Source organism: Oncorhynchus kisutch, linkage group LG30, assembly GCF_002021735.2.
Source record: "Oncorhynchus kisutch isolate 150728-3 linkage group LG30, Okis_V2, whole genome shotgun sequence".
NCBI lineage: Eukaryota > Metazoa > Chordata > Actinopteri > Salmoniformes > Salmonidae > Oncorhynchus > Oncorhynchus kisutch.
Window position 1 is genome coordinate 27,991,772 of NC_034203.2, and position 22,340 is coordinate 28,014,111.

A 22,340-nucleotide genomic window follows, 5' to 3' on the forward strand; every position below is an offset into this window, starting at 1 on the left:
TGCCATTTTGCTACAACTTTGGAAGTATGCTTGAGGTCATTGTCCATTTAGAAGACCCATTTGCGACCAAGCTTTATCTTCCTGACTGATGTCTTGAGATGTTGCTTCAATATATCCAAATAATTTCCTACCTCATGATGCCATCTATTTTGTGAAGTGCACCAGTCCCACCTGCAGCAAAGCACCCCAACACCATGATGCTTCCACCCCTGTACTTCACAGTTGGGATGGTGTTCTTCGGCCTTTTTTCCTCCAAACATAACGATGTTCATTATGGCCAAACAGTTCTTTGTCCCCATGTGCAGTTGCAAACCGTAGTCTGTTTTTTTTATGGCGGTTTTGGAGCAGTGGCTTCTTCCTTGCTGAGCGGCCTTTCAAGTTATGTCAATATAGGACTCTTTTTACTGTGGATATAGACACTTTTGTACCTGTTTCCTCCAGCATCTTCACTGCTTCACTTGCTGTTGTTCTGGGATTGATTTGCACTTTTTGCATCAAAGTACGTTCATCTCTAGGAGACAGAACTCGTCTCCCTCCTGAGCGGTATCATGGATGTGTGATCTCATGGTGTTTATACTAGCTTACTATTGTTTGTACAGATGAACGTGGTACCTTCAGGCATTTGGAAATTGCTCCCAAGGATGAACCAGACTTGTGGAGGTCTACAATTTGTTTTTCTGAGGTCTTGGCTGATTTCTTTTGATTTTCCCATGATGTCAAGCATAGAGGCAATGAGTTTGAAGGTAGGCATTGAAATACATCCACAGGTACACCTCCAATTGACTCAAATGATGTCAAGTAGCCTATCAGAAGCTTCTAAAGCCATGACATCATTTTCTGGAAATTTCCAAGCTTTTTAAAGGCACAGTTAACTTAGTGTATGTAAACTTCTGACCCACTGGAATTATGGCACAGTGAATTATCAGTGAAATAATCTGTCTGTAAACAATTGTTGGAAAAATTACTTGTGTCAATGTTACAAATTACTTGCACAAAGTAGATGTCCTAACCGACTTCCCAAAGCTATAGTTTGTTAACAAGAAATATGTGGAGTGGTTGAAAAATTAGTCTTAATGACTCCAACCTACGTGTATGTAAACTTTCAACTTCAACCGTATAAGGGTTTGTGTGATGAATAAACAATAGCACAAACAGATTTGACTGTAGATGCTTCAGTCAGTCAGTCTGTCAGTCAGTGTACCTCAGAGTGTTATGTCTCTCTGTTTGCTACAGAGTCGCTGTTGTACAAAAATACAATTGTTTGTCCTCTAGCCCAGGCAGCGCAGAGCGATGAGTAAATTAGTCAATCCTCACAAACTCTCATAGCTCAAAACACACAACACTAATAGTGATATTTTTGTTTCTTAATTACTTTTGTTCTGTATTGCAACTCAAAAATAGAGATAGATTTCAGCTAATGTTAGCCCAGTGGTGTTATTCATTGTGTAATATCAATGTGGGAATGAGTTAAAATGCACATTGACTCAAGTTATGATGTTATTTGCTTATTACAGATAAGTAGGTTGTGACTTTATAATTTTCCTTAAAGGGCAAGTATGTCAGTTATATATTAGACGCCAGGTAAATGCCATACAGAGTCTTGATGCATTGTTTGTTGATTGTTCATTGCTTCATTTGTGATATATGTTTTCAAATCTTTCATGAAATTGCAAAATGTCTGGGAGTACTATTTGGGAACAACTCCACATAATTACACAATTCATCTGGGAGGTATAAATGTACAGAATTAGAGTTCTGTCTGATTTAGCTCAAACTAAAATGAGAAGTTTCTTATTTTCCCCTATGACGTACATTGAATGTAGGCTATTATAAGACCATTATTTCTGGTAATGTGCTATACATCCTTCAGACAGTATACCCTCATTTGACAAATTTGTCACTTGTCAAACAAATTGCTTTTCGTGCACAACCATGTCCCTTAGCATTTCAAGTCTTTTGCTGATTTAATAGAGGATACAGTCCTCTATTTCAGAAAATAATAGGCTACGTCATCTGACAGTGCAAAATTGTTTCTATCAGGCCGATGCTCACTGCAATGCACTTAGGTTATTCATATTTCATGTTTGTGTATCCTCACAGCATGATACCCCCCCCCCCCCCCCCCATGTAGGACTGGCTTGTTACACTGCTAATGGCTGCTACTTGAATTTCATGTTGTACTTCATGTTATTCTCATTTTTAAAATGAATTAGGGGGAATGAACTATCTATTATAAGAGGCACTGTAATGTGCCTGAATACCTATGAGTTAAATGAATGCGTTAATGTTAATTGAGACAACAATGTCCGATTATTTGCTTCACTTCACTCAAGCCATTGGCTTATATGTTAGTATATTATCCTGTGTTGTTAATGGGACAATTTATTCATTTTAATTAAGAAACTCACTGGAGAAAAGTATATAAAACTCACCAGATGGTAAACGCTTGAACTCTAAATAAAATGTACCCCTCTTTAAAGCCACAATCTGGAGTTTGTGTTTTAGCCCCGCCACTTGGTTTGGTATAAATCTGAGAGATGGGGCTGGGGAAACGTAACCAACACTCTCAAATTCATAAACAGAGCCATGGACACAAGCACCGACAGTCCATGAGTTCAACGTTATAGTTTTAAACACATTTTGAAGCTATAAATAAACCGTATATTCACATAACACCATTTGGTCATAATGAACCATTCCTGGATATTCAGTGCTATAATGGGCCAGCACCAGTTTGTGAAATGCTCCGGTTGGATTTAAGTTGGCACCCACTTGATAGTTGTAGGCTATGCCATGCCAAGAACCATTCATCACAATCAGGAAGGTCAGGAAGCGGGTCCATAAATGTGTCTGTCACTAATTTACCTCTGCTCCCTCACTCTCACTGCTGAATGGATCTGGTACAGAGCGAGCGTAATAGCACTGACCATACTGGTATAGAGAGATTGAGCACACATACGGTTGTGGCTCAGGTATTAGTTAACTTGAAAATCTCAAGAAGTAATAGCAATCTCTTCCTCTCCCTATATACTTGACAGAATGAAGAAAGTTACAGGGGTAATGCGGGGAGCAGTTTGACAGTCCCTTTTTCAAATGATGCAAAATAGTAGACAAGGACTCAGGAACTAGCAGAATATACAAAAGCCACACACACACACACACACACACACACACACACACACACACACACACACACACACACACACACACACACACACACACACACACACACACACACACACACACACACACACACACACACACACACACACACACACATACAATCACAGCCATGCATAGGCCTACTGTAAGGAGCATTTCAAAACAGTACACTAATTAGGGTGCTCTTGAATCTGACGGATCCTCTGTAAATACTGAGAAAATAATTGGTTGCTTTCTGAGGTTAGCCTTTGGAGAGCGACGATCAAGCACTGTTGACTTGTTTTTCTTATTCTTTCTGTCATGCAAAAACTATCAGGAGAAATCGAGCACAGACAGGATAAGAACATAAACACTATTTATTATAATGAAACCTCATGGTAAGGGCTATGAAATGCAATGAGATAGACTTCAACTATTTAATTGGAGAGTCAGCTCACTGTTTCATAGGACTACTCATGGTTGTTTTGTCACCAATTCATTTAAGTAGATTTTTTCCACAAGAACCAGATTTGTGCGTTTGGTTATTATCCCATTTTTCTGATGACTGTGCAGGTATGGACATATGGTTGAGAAATGAAAAATACTGTAGTTACTTTGGTTTGGATATGGCCTCGGGTCGGTTTGGCTCCAGATCAAGGACCGAGGTAGAGAAGAACTCATAGAGAATATCTAGTAGTTTTCATCTCATATTATCTCTATGGAAGAATCCGCCAAGAGAGAAGAAGGAAGGGAGATGGGCGTTGCTGGAGGTGGGATGCAGAAATCAGCCAGCACACCATTGTGATGTATGTCACTGTTTATATACTGTGTAGGCAGAAGGGTAGGCAGAGTTGTAAATTGATCCTGTCATCTGATTGATTGAATTTTTCCTATAATGGGAACTTCGCCTGGGTCATTAGTGCATTGAAACCAAGGAAAAGCTGTCTTTGCTAAAAGCTTTAAGCTCACATACCAGACTTTACAGATAGGCGTAAATGATAGGCGTAAATGTACAGTATGTTGGGGTATACTCCATATCCAGAGGCACACTCGTCTGGTTACATAAGACTACTAAGGGCTTGGTCCGTATCCGTATCACGTCAGATCTGTGGTATGGTCAGATTGTCATTTCAAGGTAGTTTTCGATTGAGCCGACATATGCAGCATTTACCGTGAATGCAGTCTCCGCGAGCATGGGTAACATTGCCTTTACATTTCTGTCACGCTATACCACAGATCTTCTACGATACGTATTGAACCGAGCCCTAAAGCTTAAGCCTCGAGCTACTATAGTCACCTCCCTTAGATTCAGGTCACGGTACCAAGGTAACAGGTTGAATAAATGGCTGGTCTCTTCCTCGAGGGCCGACACCTGCTGTCTTCAGGTCCTAGGCAAGGCGATGTCTCTATCAGCCAACACCTTCCAAGCAAATTAAGCAAAACTACTCCTCTCCACTCAACGCTAACTTTCTACTGCTATTGTGTCGGCGCCAGGAGTGCTATTTGAGAAACACTGTGCAGTGATTTGGGGAAAATATCTGTGCCTGTGAGTTACGCTGACTCAACTTAAATTGCACATAAGGTTCAGCTCAGTCTATCTGACTGGGATTCTGGCATTGAAGTGAACTGCTTGCATTTGTCAGTATGTTCTCGAGGGCCCCTGCTGGAAGCAGGCCTGCATTCGTGGACAAACAGCCAGGCTGCATACAGTATATGAAACATTTCCTTTTTTAGATGCACATTTTAGGACAGATGTAGACATTCATTTTTAAAGAAGGACTAAAAGAGCGTCGGAATGCATCACTCAATGAGTTGGCAGGCTCCAGATGGAATGCCACGATATTCAGAGACACTGCAAAGGCTGTGTTTTAAATAAAGGTAAAAAAATGAAAGTATTTTAGCATACTCTTGGATGCAGAGAGAAAAGATTTCCATAAGTAGATGATGTATAGTTTCAAATGTGAATGAAAAGTGAGTTGAAAAGGTGCCTTAAAACAATGATCACAGAGGCAGCTTGCCAATACAGCTTCACAGATATGTGATATCGTGTCAACAAATGCGCACTAACGAGAATAAATTCTCCTGAGGTTTCAATTGCAACACAACAAAACACCTTGGCAGAAACGTTTGCGCTTGGCATACAAACAACAAGGACACTGAAGAATACGTGTTAATTGCCGTTAGGTATTTATATTTTTGGACCCACAGGTGCCTTCAACCTGCAGCAGTTGAGACTTTTCACCGCGTTGTAACAAACTGCTCTCAGAAATTCACCCTCTGCGCTTGTAAAACAAATTGTCTCTGTGCCTTCCCATAAACTGGTTTGAAAACCATCACACCCAGAGTTATTCTGTCAAGTCATCAGTCTTTTTGCACTGGGAAATATTTCTGTGCGATGATTGGGAGCTCTGTAAATATGAAACATTATTGCATCTGGTTAAAGTGGTATGGGCTGTTACTGTTGTGCCATAATTTGTTGGCATTGGCCCTTTATAGCCTCATGGTTTAGTTCCCACTACCTCACAAACAAACTAATGTTATGTTTTGATCTCAACTCAGCTCATTCTGGATCTGAGTGGAACTGCTCCTGAGTCCACCATCGGACGCCCTCCGTAACCACTGTTGGAACTGTGGCAGCACATACACCAGGTCAGCCACTGCCCAGAGCCGACACCAAGCCCACCGCAGGCCAGGCTTTGCCACCAGCTCCAGGGGAGGGCATGCGTCCCCCCACAGCCATGCCCAGGGAAGCTCCTCTGCCACGGGTAGGATCAGTGCTCACCTGCCTGCTTCATGGCTAGACCTCTACAGACGAAGAGCCGGGGGCCTTTCTACTGAGGTGAACCTTGAATATATACTGCAACATATACCCCTCGAGCACAATGTTGTTATAGTGTAACTATTTCCTTCTCAAGGACAGCAGTTTTTTTCACCACAAAGTTGAGGTCAAGGGAAGCATATGTTCTATATCTATCCTCATCGCCATCCAGAGCCATGTATTTATTACTCTGCCCTACTCCTTCATCTGATGCTTGTTTTCAAAGGCTTCAATGATTAGCCCTGCTGTAACTCCGTAACAGATAGTGTAACACAGTCAGTCAGGTGACGGGAGCAATAGATTCCATATTGAAACATTTATCAGGATAGATACTTAGGTTCCCACCTTCAGTTTATGAATTATTCATAGACATTTAATGGTCTCTGGTTTCCCCCCTGATTAGTTCTGCACAGGATTCTGCTTGAAAGAAGTGAAATTGCAATGAAAATCTATTACTCTGGATTGATATTGCCGGTCCCACAAGGATGACATGACAGAAAATAGGCAAACCATGCTAGTGGGTTTTGTGTTCATATTAAGTGGTGCACAATCATACTACTTGAGTAATCTGTGTTATTACTACAAGTGAGAAGAACCATGTCACTGACTAACTGCTAGGGAATCTGTGTTATTACTACAAGTGAGAAGAACCATGTCACTGACTAACTGCTAGGTAATCTGTGTTATTACTACAAGTGAGAAGAACCATGTCACTGACTAACTGCTAGGTAATCTGTGTTATTACTACAAGTGAGAAGAACCATGTCACTGACTAACTGCTAAGTAATCTGTGTTATTACTACAAGTGAGAAGAACCATGTCACTGACTAACTGCTAGGTAATCTGTGTTATTACTACAAGTGAGAAGAACCATGTCACTGACTAACTGCTAGGTAATCTGTGTTATTACTACAAGTGAGAAGAACCATGTCACTGACTAACTGCTAGGTAATCTGTGTTATTACTACAAGTGAGAAGAACCATGTCACTGACTAACTGCTAGGTAATCTGTGTTATTACTACAAGTGAGAAGAACCATGTCACTGACTAACTGCTAGGTAATCTGTGTTATTACTACAAGTGAGAAGAACCATGTCACTGACTAACTGCTAGGTAATCTGTGTTATTACTACAAGTGAGAAGAACCATGTCACTGACTAGCTGCTAGGTAATCTGTGTTATTACTACAAGTGAGAAGAACCATGTCACTGACTAACTGCTAGGTAATCTGTGTTATTACTACAAGTGAGAATAACCATGTCACTGACTAACTGCTAGGTAATCTGTGTTATTACTACAAGTGAGAAGAACCATGTCACTGACTAACTGCTAGGTAATCTGTGTTATTACTACAAGTGAGAAGAACCATGTCACTGACTAACTGCTAGGTAATCTGTGTTATTACTACAAGTGAGAAGAACCATGTCACTGACTAACTGCTAGGTAATCTGTGTTATTACTACAAGTGAGAATAACCATGTTACTGACTAACTGCTAGGTAATCTGTGTTATTACTACAAGTGAGAAGAACCATGTCACTGACTAACTGCTAGGTAATCTGTGTTATTACTACAAGTGAGAAGAACCATGTCACTGACTAACTGCTAGGTAATCTGTGTTATTACTACAAGTGAGAAGAACCATGTCACTGACTAACTGCTAGGTAATCTGTGTTATTACTACAAGTGAGAATAACCATGTTACTGACTAACTGCTAGGTAATCTGTGTTATTACTACAAGTGAGAAGAACCATGTCACTGACTAACTGCTAGGTATTTTGTTCAAGAAGCTAATGCAATTGAATTTCCTCTTCTGTCTTTTTCCAGGGCAGATTCCCTCACTGTACCATAGCACATGGATTTCAGGACTTCAAATGAAGAGGTAGGTAGAATTTCAGTTGAATAGATTTCAATCCCTCAGCATTTTGCAAAGATAATTGGAGCAAATTGGTCTGCCACGGCAAATAGCATTTTGTCTTTTTACTTGACAGCATACTCAATTGCTGACACATGTTAACCTTTGCACCACCACAAGTGTCATTGAATTATCATATCTCTACAATGCATGATTGGCTTAGGTAGATGAAAATGTGACTGTCCTTGTTGCATACCTGGTGCCAACCGCCTGTGGTGTAAATTGTGAATGTACACAGACGACAGTGTCTGACTGGAGTTGATGATGTAGCTAGATAAAGATGGAGAGGATTAGGATGAGAAGGTAATGATGAAACACAAGATGGGATCAGAGATAAGGGTAATTACATACATGCTCTACAGCAGGTCAAACAATGCTCAGCCGAGTAGAGAGAGACAGACAGAGTAGAGGCTGCTTCTGATCTACCCAGTGATAGATATATCAGCATCGTAGCACTGATTCAGCTCGGCTAACGAGAATGACTGCCTTCAACGTCTCTCTCTCTCTCTCTCTCTCTCTCTCTCTCTCGCTATCTCTCTCTATCTCTCAACACACGCACACACAAATTCACACGTGTGAGTCATACACACACCGTGGATATAGTGTGCAAGGCAACTCACTGTAAAAACACTTTCACATTGAGATGCTGCTGTTGATATTAATACACACCCAGGCTGATTTTGTTATGGTTTCTTTACACAGATCTAGATACTGTACAAGTAATTGTAATTCTTTGAGTTGCCATACCTACCATGTCACCTTATTTTTTAAACTGGTATCCTTTAGTGACACTACTGCATTTGTCATCAAGGATGCTTAGTGACATTGGTGTGCTTGGCTTTACATGAATAATAAAAATAAAAACGATGAACCTTTATTTAACTAGGCAAGACAGTTAAGAACAAATTCTTATTTACAATGACGGCCTACACTGGCCAAACCTGGATGACGCTGGGCCAATTGTGCACCGCCCTATGGGACTCCCAATCACGGGCGGTTGTGATACAGCTTGGAATCAAACCCGGGTGTCTGTAGTGACGCCTCAAACACTGAGATGCAGTGCCTTAGACCGCTGCGCCACTCGGGAGCACCTAAATCATGTAATCATGTCAGGTGAAGGTGTTTTTATTATTTGGACTTAACCGTGGTTTCAAGGACAGGACATGCATTCCAATTAGTTGGTGGGGAATTGGCTATACAGAATGCAAATGTATGCAGATCAGCTTGTTTTAAATGGATCACGGGATATGATGATGATTTCTCTCATTCCTTTCAGAGAAATGCATATCTGGTGACTGAGCATAATTTATTCAAACTTTTTAATTCCACAAGACCTTAGATGGATAGACAAAATGAAGATTGATTATTTAATTGGAGATTTATTAAATTAGATGATTGTAAATCTTTTTTTTCTGTTGCCTGTGATTAAGAGGCGTATCGTTGCAGTTATCTGGTTTTGGAAAATTATCAAATAAGGATTTTTATTTTCAGGGCCAAGACAACAATATATTTTAGTCTGATTAATGTTATAGCACAGTGCATAGAAAATGCATGTAATTCAAACCAATTAGTGAAAATGATTTACTGAGAACTAACCTAATTAGCTTAACTATATTTCTACTGTCTCCTATTATCAAACATAATTGCAACATAATATTGAAGATGTATGCAATATAAACACTAGTGGAATTTTTTTCCCCCTGACGTGATCACGAATAATAACTATTTTCGAAACCTATTAGATACAATGTAATTGAAATGGTTTCTTGGTTACTAGCTTTCTGAAAGTGGTATTCACATAATGTATGGGGCATTGTTTTATATGTCACCATTTTGAAATTAACAGGCTAAGAAGAATTATCATTATCATACATGTCACTCTGTCAAGTCTCTTCAATGTCTTTACAATTTGATGACATTTTCATTTGATTTAATTTCATGGCCAGTTAATTTGGACAAAGAAGAACGATACATGATTTTCCCACTTTGATTTACTTTGCAGACAAAGACTGGGGTTTATCTGCTGCAAGATGGTAACGAGGAGCCTTTCAATATTCGACTGCACTTGGCTAAAGACATTCTGACCATTCAAGAGCAAGATGTCATCTGCGTGTCAGGAGAACCATTTTATTCCAGTGTAAGTAACCTGCCCTGCATGTCAAATTAAATACCTTGGGAAAGTATGTTTCAATTACCAGAAAAATATATCATGTCGGGCAGATGATACATTTGGAACCATGAGAGTGAAGTGTGAGCATGACTGGAGAGAAAATACCTTTTAAAATGGGCCTTTCCGTTGTCAGCTTTGTTATACTTGTACTATCTACGGTAAACTTTTATACTCGTAAGTATGTCCACAATAAACACCTCTTTATTCCATCTGATTCCTTGTAGGAGAGAACTGTAACGATCAGAAGACAGACGATTGGAGGTTTTGGCTTGAGCATTAAGGTCATTTAGATCTCCATTGATTAGACTGTTTCTGCCTATTCTATCATTGAATTTACTGTTACCTAATGCCATTGATCTTTTGAAGCCACAATTGATATATCAACAGTAGACTAATGGAGTATCGTATTGGGGAAGACACAACAGTTTTTCTCTTTTTTCCCTCTGCTTCTTTCGTTCAAATGTTTGTGCAACAAACTACATAACTCTATAATTCACCCCCTAGGGAGGCGCAGAACACAAAATCCCTGTTGTGATATCAAAAATATCAAAAGAGCAAAAAGGTAAGCTTTCCTTTTTTGTTTTTTTTGTTTCCATTTCACTATGAGTTATGAATCACGGTTTATTTACCCGAACGTAATAATATCTAATATATTGTCTGCAGCTGAACTGTCTGGGCTACTGTTTATTGGAGATGGGATCCTCCAGGTAAGGGATAATGATGAGTATTTTGACAGTTTCTTCTGTCTTGGGTTATTCGGTATTTGTACTACAGGTATGTCTGATCAAATTCCAACTCCTTCACACTTTGCCGATGGATCACAATATGATATATTAGTTCACTGAGCCACCTCATATCATGCATATCATCAATTTAATGGATTGGATATTGTTGTTACTAACAATAAGACTGTTTGTTTTTAGATAAATGGAATAAATGTTCGAAGCTATCGCCACGAGGAAGCGGTAAGCAGCTGCCAACTTAATATTTTATATTTCCCTGAAGCTGCAAACACTTGCAACACCACTTTATCTTGTTTAAGGTTTTGGACCTTATCTTTGGGGCATGTAAGATGAGTTTTACACCTTTTCCGATTTGTGTGTATCAACCTCCTAAATGTGTGAGGCCGCATAAATCTCCCAGGTTTTTAGCCGATATCTAATCTACTTGTTCTAAGAAGGGAATTTGTACTACATCCATCATCCAAGTACGTGGTTGAGATGAGTAACAGACTTAGAAGTCCTATGGCAGTATTGTAAATTCACCAAATATTTCTTTACAGGTGCAGGTTTTGCGAAATGCTGGAGAGGAAGTCACTCTGACTGTGTCTTTCTTGAAGAAGACGCCTGCCTTTCTGAAACTGCCTCTCTGTGAAGACTGCACATGTACGTGCATCTTAGAAACCGCCAAAGAAATAGAAGAGCTGAAATTGTAGGTTATTTTCAGTAAGGATATGATGAGAGAAAATAAAACAAGATTGGAGAAAAAAACTCCATCTGCACATGGATTACATGATGATTCGTGCATTGACTATTATTTGTCTCTGGTATAATTATCTCTGAAAAAAAGCTGGAAAGAAAAGTTGATTTGAATATAGTTTTTACCTGAAATAGAGCTAGACATAAAAGTTCTGGATTTTCTAAAGAAAATATGATATGACTTCCAAATGACTGAATAAATAACTTTTGAATGTCATTCTCCTCCCAGGTGTTCCAAGTGACCAGAGCAGTGGAACGTCCTCCCCTCTGTGCGACAGTGGCTTACACCTGAACTACCATCCTAACAATACGGTACAGTTTAGCATTCTTAACCCACCCCATTTTGAGACTGATCTCCTTTCTGTACAACTCTCAGCCATATCTGTCTCTCTGCAACTCTTGTAACAATGCCAGTAGGCTGTTGTTATTCCGCAGTGGCATTCACAGGCAGACGGTGACAGTCCGGGTGCTCTAACTCTTTCTCTGGGCCAGAGGAAAAAACAACGTATTCAGTAGTTGAACTATTGCTTGCACATATACAGCTTCTGCTGCATCTACATCTACCTGTATGAATCATGAACAAGCCTGGGCTATTGACGTATTAGAAAAACGATGGGAGATACTATATGAAGAACTAAACTAAGAGGTGTTCTCTTCTTTCTGTGTGTATAAACCCCTCTAGGACTCACTGTCCTGCTCATCTTGGCCCACGTCCCCTGGGCTCCGCTGGGAGAAAAGATGGGTGGACCTGCGCCTTATTCCTCTCCTCCACTCCCGTCTGTCACAGCACATCCCGGGCTCTGACGTCTGCAGGTAAGCTCAGCGCTGGGCTGCAGCCGGGGGACCGGGGAATGTTTGTTGTCAAAACACAGCCAGGGGCCATTTTCTGTCACTACTGCTGAAGGTTCAGTGGGTTCGTCTATTTGAGAGGGGTCTGCTGGCGAGGGACTTTGGGGGCAAGGTGTTAGGATGACTTGTCTCCTGTAAATACCTTGAGACTATTCAAATGGAGAGGTCAGCCACTGGCAGTTACAGTGCCTTCGGAAAGTATTCAGACCCCTTGACTTTTTCCACATTTATTTTTTCCCCACTCAAATCTACACACAATACCACATAATAACAAAGCAACTTGGCAAAACTTGGTTTGCTGCACAGCTATTTTCAGGTCTCTCCAGAGATGTTCGATCTGGTTCAAGTCCGGGCTCTGGCTGGGCCACTCAAGGACATTCAGAGACTAGTCCCGAAGCCACTCCTGTGTTGTCGTGGCTGTGTGCTTACGGTCGCTTTCCTGTTGGAAGGTGAACCTTCGCCCCAGCCAGAGGTCCTGAGCGCTCCGGAGCAGGTTTTCATCAAGGATCTCTCTGTACTTTGCTCCGTTAATCTTTGCCTCAATCCTGACTATTCTCCCAGTCCCTGCCGCTGAAAAACATCCTCACAGCGTGATACTGCCACCACCATGCTTCACCGTAGGGATGGTGCCAGGTTTCCCCCATACTTGATGCTTGGCATTCAGGCCAAAGAGTTCAATCTTGGTTTCATCAGACCAGAGAATCTTGTTTCTCATGGTTTGAGAGTCCTTTAGGTGCCTTTTGGCAAACTCCAAGCGGGCTATCATGTGCCTTTTACTGAGGAGTGGCTTCCGTCTGGCCACTCTACCATAAAGGCCTGATTGACGGAGTGCTGCAGAGATGTTTGTCCTTCTGGAAGGTTCTCCCATCTCCCCAGAGGAACTCTGGAGCTCTGTCAGAGTGACCATCGGGTTCTGGGTCACCTACTTGACCAAGGCCGTTCTCCCCTGATTGCTCAGTTTGGCCAGGCAGCCAGCTATAGGAACAGTCTTGGGGGATCCAAACTTTTTACATTTAAGAATGATGGAATGATGGAGTACCTTCAATGCTGCAGAAGTGTTTTGGTACCGTTCCCCAGATGTTTGCCTCGACACAATCCAGTCTCGGAGCTCTTTGGACAATTCCTTTGACCTCATGGCTTGGTTTCTGCTCTGACATGTACTGTCAACTGTGAGACCTTATATAGACAGGCGTGTGCCTTTCCAAATCATGTACAATTTATTGAATTTACTACAGGTGGACTCAAATCAAGTTGTAGAAACATCTCAAGGGTGATCAATGGAAACAGGATGCACCTGAGCTCAATTTTGAGACTCATAGCATATTGTCTGAATACTTATGTAAATAAGGTATTTCTGTTTTTTGTTTTTAATAAATGTGCACAAATGTCGAAAAACCTGTTTTCGCTTTGTCATAATGGGGTATAGTCTGTAGGTTGCTGATGAAATTGTTTAATTTAATCAATTTTAGAATAAGGCTGTCGCGTAACAAAATGTGGAAAAAGTCAAGGGGTCTGAATACTTTCCAAAGGCACTATAAGACAGGGGTCTGAATACTTTCCAAAGGCACTATAAGACAGGGGTCTGAATACTTTCCAAAGGCACTATAAGACAGGGGTCTGAATACTTTCCAAAGGCACTATAAGACAGGGGTCTGAATCCTTTCCAAAGGCACTATAAGACAGGGGTCTGAATCCTTTCCAAAGGCACTATAAGACAGGGGTCTGAATACTTTCCAAAGGCACTATAAGACAGGGGTCTGAATCCTTTCCAAAGGCACTATAAGACAGTGATTCCTCCGTTTGCTGCAAAGCTTGCTTGGCTGTTACTTATTTCTCTTGAATAGAAATTGAGACGGCATGGGTTATGATTAATATATGGACAGACAAGCTGTTTGCCTGACTAAGGATAAAACATTTTTGAGATATGCCTTGTTCATATTGATATCGATGTTAATATCATACTGAATTGGTGCCAACCACCACTAAAAAGTTTATTTGTCTGATTCTGATTTCTAAAGGAAACATGCATTTCAAGTCATAGCTGTGGATGGGGTTTGCAGTGGGGTTATCACGTGCCCCACTGCTGAAGATTGCCTAGATTGGCTCCAAGCAATAGCAGCCAATATATCAGCTCTCACCAAGCACAATGTGAGTACAATCAAACTAAATTGATGTGCTTCTTAGGCAAAAACATGAGTAAGATAGATTCGATTTTAGGTCGATTTTCCATAGTCTTAAACAGCCACGGGTTCGGTTTTGATGAAAAATGTAATAGAACACTGTATTACTACACTCATATGGATTGAGGATGGCTGTTAAGGTGATTGAGTATCTACACACAGTAGTTAACCTATAACAGTTTATGATCCTGTCAATTTTCATTAAGGTTTCATACAGCTAACTATCATTAAATGTGTCAGATGTATCATATAAGTCATATACTTATGAATGTCTTTTCATGCTATGGGACATGAAACATCCACATTCTTGGAGGTGTAAGTCACAATATCAGTGTTGGTGTTTGGAGGCAGTCCCTACATACACTTTCATCCCCCATGCTAACCAATACACTTGTATTAGCTATAATTCATAATAATGCATTATGTAATAATAATCATCCCGAGAGGTGGTAAGCAAATGAAAAGTAACTCAGGAGATAGCGACTGTGTACTATGCTCCATTTCTCTGTTTGCATGTCTTTGAAAAAGCTTTCTCTGTCTGGATGTGTTAAACACGTTAGTGCTTTGTGTTACTTCCAGATGGATAGTGCTCAACAAACAGGGGAAGGCAGTTCTGTATCATACTGCATGGACCATCCTCAATTTGTATCCTCCAGACAGAAAGCAAATATACGTTTTGTTTTTTAGTGTTGCTATCTCTTAGCAGCACAGTTGATTTTTTCCAAATACATAACAGGTTGGCCATTAGTGTTTAATGATTAAGTGGACCTGGCAAAGACCATGTCAGGAAGTAGAGCTAAAAGCTAGCCTGGCTGTCGCTCGCTAACTCTAAGTCCCACTCAGATAAATCTTCATTCTGGACTCGGTGGGTGGTTGGAGCACTGCTGAGAGAGGGGTTAGGAATGTAGCTAGTAAAGAGCATCTCAACACCTAGCTTAGTATTAGCAACCTCTGAGAAATGTAATTATAATGCAGCCTGAGGGCAGTGTGAGGGAGACCAGCGTCTCTAGGGGGCGAATGTGGAGTGGAATAAGTGAGGGGTCACATTGAGCATAATAATGATGAGTCACTGTCAATACTGTACTGTGTGGATGAGAGGGTTTTCTGGCTGTCGCCACCTCGCTCATCTCTTACTGTACCAAAGTGCATGAAAGAGGTTGTAACCCAGATATGATTACGGTGCATTTGGAAAGTATTCAGTCCCCTTGACTTTTTCCACATTTTGTTACTGTTACAGCCTCATTCTAAAAATGAATGTTCATCAATCTACACACAGTACCCCATAATGCCAAAGCCAAAACAGGTTTCAAGAAATTTTAGCAAGAATAAAAAAATTAAAAAAACTGAAATATCACATTTCCATAAGTATTCAGACCCTTTACTCAGTACTTTGTTGATGCACCTTTGGCAGCGATTACAGCCTTGAGTCTTCTTGGGTAGGACGCTATAAGCTTGGCACACCTGTATTTGGGGAGTTTCTCCCAATCTTCTGTGCATATCCGTTCATATCTGCCCATCCATCAGGTTGGATGGGCAGCGTCGCTGCACAGCTATTTTCAGGTCTCACCAGAAATGTTTGATCGTGTTCAAGTCCGGGCTCTGACTGGGCCGCTCAATGCTATTTAGAGACTTGTCCCGAAGCCACTCCTGCATTTTCTTGGCTCTGCATTTTCTTGGCAGTGTGCTTAGGGTCGTTGTCCTGTTTGAAGGTGAACCTTCGGCCAGGTCTGAGGTCCTGCGTGCTCTAGAGCAGGTTTTCATCAAGGATCTCTCTATACTTTGATCCGTTCATCTTTCCATCAATCCTGACTAATCTCCCGGTCCCTGCAGATGAAAAACATCCCCACACCATGCTTCACCATAGGGATGGTGCCATGTTTCCTCCAGATGTGACGCTTGGCATTCAGGCCAAAAAGTTCAATCTTGGTTTTATCAGACCAGATAATATTTTTTCTAATGTTCTGAGACTTTTTTAGGTGCCTTTTGGGAAACACCAAGCAGGCTGTAATGTGCCTTTTATTGAAGAGTGGTTTCCGTCTGACCACTCTACCATAAAGGCCTGATTGGTGGGGTGCTGCAGAGATGGTTGTCCTTCTGGAAGGTTCACCCATCTCCACAGAGGAACTCTGGTGCTCTGTCAGAGTGACCATCAGGTTCTTGTTCACCTCCCTGACCAAGACCCTTCTCCCCCGATTGCTCAGTTTGGCCGGGCGGCCAGCTCTAGGAAGAGTCTTAGTGGTTCCAAAATTCTTCCATTTAAGAATGATGGAGGCCACAGTGTTCTTGGGGACCTTCAATGTTGCAGAATTTTTTTCGTTCCCTTCCCCAGATCTGTGCCTCAACATAATCCTGTCTTGGAGCTCTAAGGACAATTTCTTTGACCTCATGGCTTGGTTTCTGCTCTGACATGCACTGTCAACTCTGGGACTTTCCAAATCATGTCTAATCAATTGAATTTACCACAGGTGGACTCTCATCAAGTTGTAGAAACATCTCAATGATGATCAATGGAAACAGGATGCACCTGAGCTCAATTTTGAGGCTCATAACAAAGGGTCTGAATGATTATGTAAATAAGGTATTTCAGTGTGGGTTTTTTTCAACAAATTTGCCACATTTAAAAAAAGCTCAGACTGGGGGGAAGGTTCACCTTCCAACAGGACAACGACCCCAAGCACACAGCCAAGACAACGCAAGAGTGGCTTCGGGATAATTCTCTGAATCCCCTTGAATGGCCCAGCCAGAGCCCGGACTTGAACCCGATCGAAAATCTCTGGAGAGACCTGAAAATAGCTGTGCAACAACGCTCCCCATCTAACCTGACAGAGCTTGAGAGGATCTGCAGAGAAGAAACTTCCCAAATACAGGTGTGCCAAGCTTGTAGAAACATACCCAAGAAGACTCGAGGGTATAATTGCTGGCAAAGGTGCATCAACAAGGTACCTGAGTGAAGGGTCTGAATACTTGTAATGTAAATGGGATATTTCATTTTTGATATATATATATACATTAGCTACAATTTCTAATAAACATTTATTTTTATTTTTATCCATTTTAGAATAAGGCTGTAAGGTAACAAAATGTGTAAAAGGGGAAGGGGTTTGAATACTTTCCGAATGAACTGTATGTGGTATTCTGACCCAGAACCCAGCTCATGTATAGTCCAGTAATAAAAGGCATCTTTCCATAACATTGAAAAAATAAACATTGGTCCCTCTACTGGATCACTGTTAAATTGTACACTTTTGAAAATGGGACACTGTGAAAATGTAAATGTAATAGCTACAATTTGGTATAATTTGGTTCTCTCTCTATTCCTGCGAGAGGGTTCTACTTATAGCGTGGTGGTTATTTGGCGGTGCTGATACCTGGGTTCAAATACTATTCCAAACCATTGCAAATGCGTTATCTGTGCTTGATTGAGCTTGCCTGGCTTCATGGGTCAATAGACTAGTCCCAAAACGTTAAATCCCACCTATCTGGCACTCTAGGCAGGCTAGAGCAAACACTCAAAGTATTGGAAAGATTTTAAATACTATTTGAAACCCTTTCCGAGCTGCTGATACCTGTAATCTTGCAGAATGTTTCATTTGAAGCCTCAATGCTGTTTCTGTCTCTCAATTCAATTCCATTTCAATTTAAGGCTCTTAATTGGCATGGGAAACACATGTTTACAGTGCCAAAGCAAGTGAAATTGATAATAAACAAAAGTGAAAAATTAACAGTAAGCATTACATTCACAAAAGTTCAAAAATAATAAAGACATTTCAAATGTCATATTATGTCCATATACTGTGTTGTAATGATGTGCAAATGGTTAAAGTACAAAAGGAAAAATAAATAAACAGGTTATATTTACAATGGTGTTTGTTCTTCACTGGTTGCCCTTTTCTTGAGGCAACAGGTCACAAATCTTGCTGCTGTGATGGCACACTGTGGTATTTCACCCAATAGATATGGGAGTTTATCAAACTTGGATTTGTTTTCAAAGTCTTTGTGGGTCTGTGTAATCTGAGGGAAATATGTGTCTCTAATAGGGTCATACATTTGGCAGGAGGTTAGGAAGTGCAGCTCAGTTTCCACCTCATTTTGTGGGCAGTGTGCACATAACCCCTCTTCTCTTGAGAGCCAGGTCTGCCTTCTCAATAGCAAGGCTATGCTCACAGAGTCTGTACATAGGATTTCCTTAAGTTTGGGTCAGTCACAGTGGTCAGGTATTCTGCCACTGTGTATGTACTCTCTGTTTAGGGCCAAATAGCATTTTAGTTTGCTCTGTTATTTTGTAAATTCTTTCCACTGTACCGGGGACATTTCAGCAAACATTAGCTATGTCGTCTTCAGTCTAGCTAAATGAGATGGAGATAACAAAACATTACAAAAACAAATCTGTCAACAAAATGTATTATAGTACTTGACTATCTGAGGTGGAAGCTAGCTACTGTAACTACCTAATAACAAGGGTACACGGAGAAACTATGTTGCAATTTTAGTTGCAGTTGAGTTGCTTGCTAATGTTATTTGCTGGGGGGTGTTACACAAAACACTTCAGACGCAATTAGCTAGTTACCTTCAACTAGAGTTGCAACAAAGTTGTCCAGTGTCTAACGCTAGCCTAGTCAACAACAGTCATGACCGGTTAACGTTACCACAGGCTCCATTGCATTGACTCGCATCGCCTCCCCATTCAGTTAAAGTAAACTCACCCCATTCCGTACAAATGTGCGCAACCGCAACATTCAAACGGGGCTACAAAGAAAACTAATTGGACTGTAGCGACTGTGTTGACTTCAAAATCGGGGGTGTGAACTAGGTTTCTATTCATGCGTTGATCGACATGGTAATGGCTCTATAGTATTGGAGAAAAGTTGAAAAAAACGGACCCTCCGTTACATCGTGGCGTGTCATGTCGTAACGTACAGCACGCATAAAGCAACTATTTCTGAATTATAATCTCTCTCCACCAGGTGTAGCACTTCTCTCATCCTTTAGAAACAAGAAATGGACAGTGACGAGGGTAAGGGGGGATACCTAGTCATTTTTTTCGTCATCATTGCATGCTATCATCATTCTCAAAGCCGCTGTTTACTTCTAAGATCACTTTAGCACCGCCCTAAAAACCCGATTCAAATTTGACACAAACCTTCAAATAGGTATGTAATGACACACTATATAAACTCTTTATAGTGTTTTATTTACATTTTAGAGGAGATAAGGTGATAAGTTGGACAGATCGAGTGAAAAAAGACATTTTCCCACACGACATCTCTCCTTCTCACTATCACGCATTAGTTTAGCTTCCCCACCCGCCATTTTTAAAAAGACCCGACGGGGCTCATTGCCTGCTTGAATTATGCAGAAACGGGCAGCGTTTAGGTCATGCCATTTATTTTGTTGGAAAGGGAAGAAATTGTGCTTTACAATGGTATTGACATTACAGTTGATCTGGAAGTATTACGTTTTTGGGGCGCTAAAATAAGGGCAATTGTACGGACCAAGGCGATGTACGAGTTTACGTTACTTTTGCTTGACTCCGAAGTGAGCGATGTTGATGATGGTCGGTCGGTAACCCCTACACCATAACCCTCTAAATTCTAAATGGAGGTGCAAGGGCTTCAACGTTGGCCTATGACTATTTTCCATTCGGAAACTCCCGGTTGTTGCATCGAAAGTGCCCTTCATTGCGAAGTCTACCTCCACGAAGTGCTGTCTGCAGATCCTGCTAGCTCGAGCTGGCACGTCCTTCATCTTTAGGACATGGAGCCACTTCTTCAAAAGTTGTGGGTCCTCGGGCAGCCGATTGGTAGCTTTTTTTTGTTGAGCCAATTCATTCAGCCTGCCGCTATACAGTTCATATTTGAATTACTAATTGTTGTTGCCATCTTCGTTGTCCGCACCTAACATCACTCTCTTCGATTCACTCTCTGCTTGAAAACTCAATACAACAGACAATTTGATGATTCCTGCCAGTGACACACTGGCGTCAGTCATTACTATGGCAATTTAAAATGGCACTGACCATAGCTCAAATAAATCTTGTTGACGATGAAAATACTAAAAATAGAGATGTCAGTTAAATGCACATGTTTAGTATTAGTGGATTGACTACATCTAGTAGCTTCGATTTAGTTCCTGAAGTGTTTCCATTCCCCTTTAATGATAATGCAGAGAATTTTCCCAAGGTTGCTGTTGACGCATATTCCCCGGTAGTTATTGGGGTCGAATTGTCTCCCCTTTTGTGGATTGGGGTGATCAGTCCTTGGTTCCAAATATTGGGGAAGATGCCAGAGCTGAGAATGATGTTAAAAAGTTTAAGTATAGCCAATTGGAATTTGTGGTCTGTATATGTAGGATACCATCAACCCCACTAGGCCTTTTTGGGTTGGAGGGTTTGTATTTTGTCCTGTATTTTTCTTGTAGTTCATTCAATGTAATTGGAGAATCCAGTGGGTCTGGTAGTCTTTAATAGTTTATTCTAAGATTTGTATTTGATCATGTACAGTTGAAGTCAGAAGTTTACATACACTTAGGTTTTAAAATATATATATATTTCACCTTTATTTAACCAGGTAGGCTAGTTGAGAACAAGTTCTCATATGCAACTGCGACCTGGCCAAGATAAAGCAAAGCAGTTCGACACATACAACAACACAAAGTTACACATGGAATAAACAAACATACAATCAATAATACAGTAGAAAAATCTATATACAGCATGTGCAAATGATGTAGGATAAGAGAGGTAAGGCAATAAATAGGCCATGGTGGCGAAGTAATTACAATATAGCAATTAAACACTGGAATGGTAGAATGTGCAGAAGATGAATGTGCAAGTAGAGATACTGGGGTGCAAAGGAGCAAGATAAATAAATATATATAGTATGGGGATGGGGTAGATTGGATGGGCTATTTACAGATTTTTTTCAGTTTGTTCCAGTCATTGGCAGGGTAGCCTAGTGGTTAGAGTGTTGGACTAGTAACCGGAAGGTTGCAAGTTCAAACCCCCGAGCTGACAAGGTACAAATCTGTCGTTCTGCCCCTGAACAGGCAGTTAACCCACTGTTCCTAGGCCGTCATTGAAAATAAGAATTTGTTCTTAACTGACTTGCCTAGTTAAATAAAGGTAAAATAAAAATTGGCAACAGAGAACTGGAAGGAGATGTAGCCAACGGAAGATTTGGCTTTGGGGGTGACCAGTGAGATATACCTGCTGGAGCACATGCTACGGGTGGGTGCTGCTATGGTGACCAGTGAGCTGAGATAAGGCGGGGCTTTACCTAGCAGAGACTTGTAGATGACCTGGAGCCAGTGGGTTTGGCGATGAGTATGAAGCGAGGGCCAGCCAACGAGAGCGTACAGGTCGCAGTCGTGGATAGTATATGGGGCTTTGGTGATGAACGGATGGCACTGTGATAGATTGCATCCAATTTGTTGAGTAGCGTGTTGGAGGCTATTTTGGAAATGATATCGCCGAAGTCGAGGATCGGTAGGATGGTCAGTTTTACCAGGGTATGTTTGGCAGCATGAGTGAAGGATGCTTTTTTGCGAAATAGGAAGCTGATTCCAGATTTAATTTAGGATTGGAGATGTTTAATGTGAGTCTGGAAGGAGAGTTTACAGTCTAGCCAGACACCTAGGTATTTGTAGTTGTCCACATATTCTAAGTCAGAACCGTCCAGAGTAGTGATGCTGGACGGGCGGACAGGTGCGGGCAGAGATCGGTTGAAGAGCATGCATTTAGTTTTACTTGCATTTAAGAGCAGTTGGAGGCCACGGAAGGAGAGTTGTATGG

At 41.0% G+C, this 22,340-nt stretch overlaps 1 protein-coding gene across 1 annotated transcript in view; it reads left to right on the forward strand.

Annotated features, from left to right (window-relative positions):
* sntg1 (syntrophin, gamma 1) overlaps positions 1-22,340 on the forward strand; it is a 38,506-nt gene that overhangs the window by 5,346 nt on the left and 10,820 nt on the right. Inside the window, exons 2-12 of the mRNA XM_031810064.1 lie at positions 5,701-5,980; positions 7,787-7,841; positions 9,877-10,011; positions 10,269-10,325; positions 10,549-10,606; positions 10,708-10,751; positions 10,968-11,009; positions 11,327-11,429; positions 11,752-11,834; positions 12,205-12,335; positions 14,390-14,519. Coding sequence (XP_031665924.1) covers positions 7,815-7,841; positions 9,877-10,011; positions 10,269-10,325; positions 10,549-10,606; positions 10,708-10,751; positions 10,968-11,009; positions 11,327-11,429; positions 11,752-11,834; positions 12,205-12,335; positions 14,390-14,519 — 810 coding nt within the window. The 5' untranslated portion in view covers positions 5,701-5,980; positions 7,787-7,814. The remainder of the gene's footprint in view (positions 1-5,700; positions 5,981-7,786; positions 7,842-9,876; positions 10,012-10,268; positions 10,326-10,548; positions 10,607-10,707; positions 10,752-10,967; positions 11,010-11,326; positions 11,430-11,751; positions 11,835-12,204; positions 12,336-14,389; positions 14,520-22,340) is intronic.